This window comes from Protopterus annectens, chromosome 3.part1 (assembly GCF_019279795.1).
Source record: "Protopterus annectens isolate FY-2018-M chromosome 3.part1, PAN1.0, whole genome shotgun sequence".
In the NCBI taxonomy this organism is placed as follows: Eukaryota; Metazoa; Chordata; order Ceratodontiformes; family Protopteridae; genus Protopterus; species Protopterus annectens.
In genome coordinates this window covers 1,777,149,627-1,777,155,626 of record NC_056732.1, presented here as the reverse complement: position 1 = coordinate 1,777,155,626, position 6,000 = coordinate 1,777,149,627, and the positions used below count along the sequence as shown (strand labels likewise).

At 45.2% G+C, this 6,000-nt stretch overlaps 1 protein-coding gene across 1 annotated transcript in view; it reads left to right on the top strand.

Annotated features, from left to right (window-relative positions):
• Nucleotides 1–521: 521 nt before the first annotated feature.
• Nucleotides 522–6,000, top strand: part of LOC122797862 (vomeronasal type-2 receptor 26-like) — a 104,098-nt gene continuing 98,619 nt past the window's right edge. Inside the window, exon 1 of the mRNA XM_044066384.1 lies at nucleotides 522–773. Coding sequence (XP_043922319.1) covers nucleotides 522–773 — 252 coding nt within the window. The remainder of the gene's footprint in view (nucleotides 774–6,000) is intronic.

The following is a 6,000-nucleotide window of genomic DNA, read 5'->3' as shown; positions in this document are numbered from 1 at the left end:
CAACCAGACTACCTTTAACAGAGTTAGATGAGTTCCTGCAATCCCTGCACAGAGGTCCTGACACTCTGTTATACCACAATGAAGTCCTGTCATCAGATGCTACCTTAGCATCCCAAAATATTTGTAAGAGATGTCCAGGTTGAGTATATATTGACATGAACATTTATCTGAATACTAGAGATATGTGTGTAGTTATTATAAGTTAAAATCACAACCACATCCTTTCATAGAAATATCAGGGCTTCAGATGCAGAGAATACCTGTACAAGGTGTGTTACCTATTAATCTGCTGTGCCAATCTGCTGTACCACTGTATTATGTAGTATTCATTTCCTGAGATTCCTGTATTGGTGATGGGTCTTGATTAGCATGTGTAACGGGTTTAAGTGTTTTCATAGGTGAAGTGGTATTAGGCTCCTTCACTATGGATATATTGTACTTCTGTCTGATGTCAAAGACATACACTCTTATGCAGATGGCAGTCAAATTCTGGTTGGCTAGGGCTCATGTTGTCATTATTCATGGCAGGCAAAGTGGCAGCCACATCTCAAGCCTATTATGTGGACATAGCTTCTGTGCCTGTGGATTTCACCCCAGAAGCATGGGAAGACTCACACAGACAGTATGTCAAAGACAAATCTAGCTACAAGGTGATGTCTTCTCCTGTTGTACACACTTCTTTAATTGCTATAACCTTCACTTGGCAAGAGGAAGACATGGGAAGACATCAAGCTAGTCACTGTGCACAACATGGGTCATATCAGCAAACTGAGGTAGTTATCTCAATGGCTACACATGAGTGTAAGTGCAGGGTCACCATACTGTGACATGGTGACAATACCACAGTCCATGCTGACCTGGTATGTGTTCTATGAGGTCTGAGAGTGCATGGGCCACATGTGCAACATCATGGAATTGTGGCCCAAACATTTTGCATGAATCAGGCATCCCAGTACAGCCAGACATCATGCCAGATGCACTTCCCATGGCTGATCTATCTCCATCTATAGTTTATCAGAGATGGCATGAAAGAGGAGGCCGCAGTCAGGTACACTTAGTGCCAACACAACCATGCCATTCAGTATTAAAGGAAGTACCTTATGACTTGGATATTCACTCAGGTGGGGTGCATGAGTTAAGCTGCTCCATGACAGGGACCAGTGTTCACATTCAAGGAGCACTTCTTCCTCTAACATAATCCTGATGGTGACTTTGACTTTTCCATAAGTGAGAACTAGTGTGGCTACCCAGGACCTGTCCTTCACATACCGCCACAATGCTCATAGGATCAAAGAAAGTTACTAGGCTAATGGCCCTAAGGCCTTTACAAGCCTAGCCAAGCTACAATATCTTCTGAGGCTGTGTCCCTGCATGCACATGCAGTCAGTTTTCCTCATAGAGCTTCTACCTCTAAGTCCATAAGGCAAGTCACCACACAATCCAACATTCTAGTCATTGGAGACTCCATTGTAAGACACACTGACATCCCACTCACCAGGCTGAGTAAGGGGAAAGTTACAGTCAGTTGCTTATCAGGGGCTAGGATCCATCACATTACACCTGCGCTCAGGTCATTGGATGACAATTACCAATATGACTCAGTCATAATCCATGTGAGAGTAAATGATCTGAGACATACCTTACTAGACTATATGAAGAGAGACATCATAGTGTGTTCGGAATATGTGTCTCAAGCTGGTATGACCCTGGGATTCATGAAGCTTGCACTAGGCGCAGGCGTAGCGTAGGCAGTATAACGCCAAATATGTCCGCCGAGAGATTCAGGTACGATCCAATTCCATGTGCAATACTGGCGTATGCCAGAACTGCACAGCCCTCAGCTTAGGTATGCTAATCACCCCATGTGCAGTGTCACACCATGCAAATGAAGGCATATAGTGATTCATGAAGTGGTGCAGGCGTAGCGTAAGCCCACGGAAATGTAAACCAAAAAACACGGTTTACATTTTCCCAAACAGAACATCGGAGTTATGGAAGCGGACCAGACTCATGTATTACAAAGTTAACATATGCCAATGGCTAAATACACAGCCAATGGCATAAGAAAAGATGCACAACACCTAAAAAACAACATTTAACGTCATGTCCACAGTAACGCACAGTACAACCGCAGGGGATGTGTGTGTAAACTGGAACACAAAGAAAATATATACAAATGTCATAAAATCGCAATGTAATACAAATCAGGATTTCACCATAATATGCAATGGTATGCATGGTACACCACAACCAAGGTGCAAGGGTTGCTAAGGGTCTGCGACAGTGTTCGGCACGGTAACTATGAGTTAGTAGTCAATGCCATGCAAATGAGGCAGGTAATACTGAATCTCAAACGTCCCGCTGGATGAAGGATGTACCATACGGTGCAGCTCTATAACACCAAGGAGTGGCTCAGAGGTGATACATGACATCAGCAGAGAGGTGTGCCACCGTAGCTGTAAGCACATTGGAGCAGTGCAAATCTGGCCTGGCCATTGCTAAGCAAAGCTGCAGGACAGGGGTGGGGAGGTAGGTATAAAATCGTTTAGCTGAAAGCACATATGGTGCCCAAAAGCGCATGTGTACGGGGATGAAAATGTGCCCGAAACCCAGTAAGTGGATGCACGTGCCACGAACAATAGCACAAACAGGAAGGTCAGGGGAAGAAAAGAAGGAAATGCCACAGTAGGGTAATTGGAGTACAACTGAGCAATTAACACCTATCAACTCATGGCGGCCAATCGACGTTAGCTGAAAAGTCTGCTTGCAGAAACCTGCAAAACAGGATAGGGGAGGCATTGGATTGCAAAGAAAGGAGGGGAGGCATTGGATTGCAAAGAGAGGAGAACTGTCATAGCAGAGCAAAGCAAACCTACAGTAGACCGGCAATAGAACACATTACGCAAGATAAGCCAGGTCTAGGAAAGCACGAATGAAAGCAGTCTGCTGGATGTATGCCAGAAAATGGTAGGTGAAATGTGCAGAAATGTAAAGGGAAGGGCAAGATGTAATCCACGGCAGCCAAATGTAATTCAACACCAAAGGCACCACAATAGTAGTTCCTGTAGTAAAACACATAAGATACCCTGTAGCTACGATCGTACATACACGCCCTATGACATCATCGGTGTTCACAGCACAATAGTATAAAGTGTGAAAGCACCCTACACACACCTGTGTATTCCCAAACACTGCACCATAGGTGTAAACACATGGGGAACTTCTAAAATGTACATGTTGGGAGCTGCCATAGCTGTGATTCATCAGCATGTGTTAGAGACTGACGGTGTTGTGGATGATGATGCCGACAACCACCGCAGGCCCCGGAGGAGGAGAAGAGTGTTCAGACCAAGGGTAACCTACCAGGGGCTACATGATGTGGAGATAGTAGAGCGTTACAGGGTGGACAGGGACATCTTACAGCAAATAGTGGAACTGTGCCAGCCACGCCTGAGAACCAGAAACAACAGAGGGGAACCCATCCCAGTGGACACAAAGGTATGTGTAAGCTTAAGAATACTAGCCACAGGTACCTTTCAAAGGCCAACTGGAGATATAATGGGGATCTCACAGGCATCAGCATCCAGGGTACTACACCAGTTCCTGGATGCCATATTACCACATGCCAATGAGCATATATACTTCCCCCGAACTCAGGAGGAGTTGGCCAGCAATATGCATCACTTCCACCATGTGGCACATTACCCGGAGGTACTGGGTGCGATAGACTGCATGCACATACATATCAAGTCACCACCCGGTGAGCATGGTAGGCACTACATAAACCGCAAGAGATTCCACTCCATCAACTGCCAGGTCATGTGCAATGCCCAGGGCATTATCATGGATGCGTGTGCTGGCAGCCCTGGAAGCTACCATGACTCCCATATCTGGCATGCCTCACAGCTGTATCAGGTATGTGTCAGGGGGGACATCCCACATGGCCACCTTGTGGGGGATGCTGGCTATGCACTTGAGCCGTAGATTATGACTCCCATCAGAAATGCACACACACACCCATGCAAGAATGCCATAATGAGGCACACGCACAAACCAGAATCATCATAGAGCATGTGTTTGGGATGCTGAAATCATGGTTCCGTTGCTTGGACACATCTGGTGGAGCCTTGCAGTACTCTCCAGGCATGTGCACCCACGTCTTCATAATATGTGTCATGCTATATAATATGATCCTGTGGAAACAGCTGCAGCAGGGACAAAATGGTGAAGGCCCACATAGCCCACCGCAATTACTAAGGCCATCACAGGCACAGAGGGAGTCAGACCACGAACACACTGTGCCAGCCCCAGTAGACAGATGGAGGCGTGCCCAATATGCCTACGCCTTGGCAAAGAGGGAACGTATAGCACATACTCTGACAGTGTAGGACCCTATGGACTGACACAACTCTCCACCTGCACACACAGTAAAATGGATGGCACACACACACGACCACCTGTAAATTGTAATGTATAGGTGGCCCACTGTGTGAATCCTACATTGGCAGCCCTCAAACATTGCACATACAACAGCTATTGGAACACGGAATGTCAACACCTGAACAGTACATGCGCCTATCAGCATATGTTGGTGCTGTGTGTATAGGTTCCCAGGTAAATCGGTAGGTATACACCCGATTGTCAGAGGCCATACACCAAATGAGGCAAACAGTGTCTGCTGTTGCCACAACATTGAGTAACCAACTGTCGCTTAGTGGAGCAGAGGCAATCGCGGGATCACATGTGTGTAAGCACTGTTCTGCTTGCACTCTGCATGGATTCCCTGCTGCGTTAATGAGGGGCTCCACATAATGTAATCATGGATGTTGTGTCAAGGCATGGGGTGTACCCATGACAGGTATTCATCACGCTAGCATGCTCCACCTACGGTCATTTGAAGGTGTAGCACATTATCGTGTATGGCTCACTGTGATATACATAACCCAATGCCGGAGCACATCCAGTAAACATCACATGGACATACCATTAACTGGACTCATCAATATGTAAACTAACTGAGTTACCCATGTGAGTGCAGTATGGAGTAACAGCCGTAGTATACTCCACGTACAAAATGACATAACACGTGTACAAATCCCAGATGGCCAAGTGGTAAATGCAGTGATCGTCGTGCATGTTCCCGGTCCCATGTCCTGCAAGGGATGTATCATAATCCCGAAGGCACGAGTAATGCATGTCAGATGCAGGTCATCAGATCATGTTTAGCACACGTTAATGGGAATATGTGTTGCCAACTGCTGGTAAGCATTGTTTAAATATGACTATACGGATATGCACGAAACAGGGCTAAGCTTCACCGAATATCGCACAGATCACGGTCAATGATGTCCAGAACAGGTGATTAAACCAGCATTATTCACCCCTTACTAATAGCACCTGCTCTGAAGGGTAAAACAACCACTGCCAGGAGTAGAACACGCAATCATGTATACAATCACCTAACACTATGGTAGCCAAGATGTACCTACAGTAGGATTGCCACCTTTTCAAATGTCCAATGTGGGACATACGTCAGATTTCTGCAGGCCGACACATACACCCGGCCAGTACGAAAATCAGAACTTCACATTTTTTTCCTAGATAAAAGCTTATTCTTGTAATGTTTTAGTTACTTATTCTGTTTCTTATAACATTTAGGTGGTTTGGATACAGAATAACTGTTTTATGCAACTATTACATAAACTATAGGAAATAAGTTTGTCCTAAAATCTCAGGACATTTGGCCATTTTACAAATATTTTGCAGGACACAACTGCCCAAAGAGGGACTGTCCCTCGCAAAGTGGGACAGGTGGTAACCCTAACCTATGGCAGGTGTGTAATATGACAGGTACAGACACAAACGTGCGGAGTCCAGGAAACAGTATACACCGACAAGTACACAATGAAATGTGTAGCTTGCCTGTCACTTTCCCTGTCAGAGATATTTATATATAAATATATATATATATATATATATATATATATATATATATATATA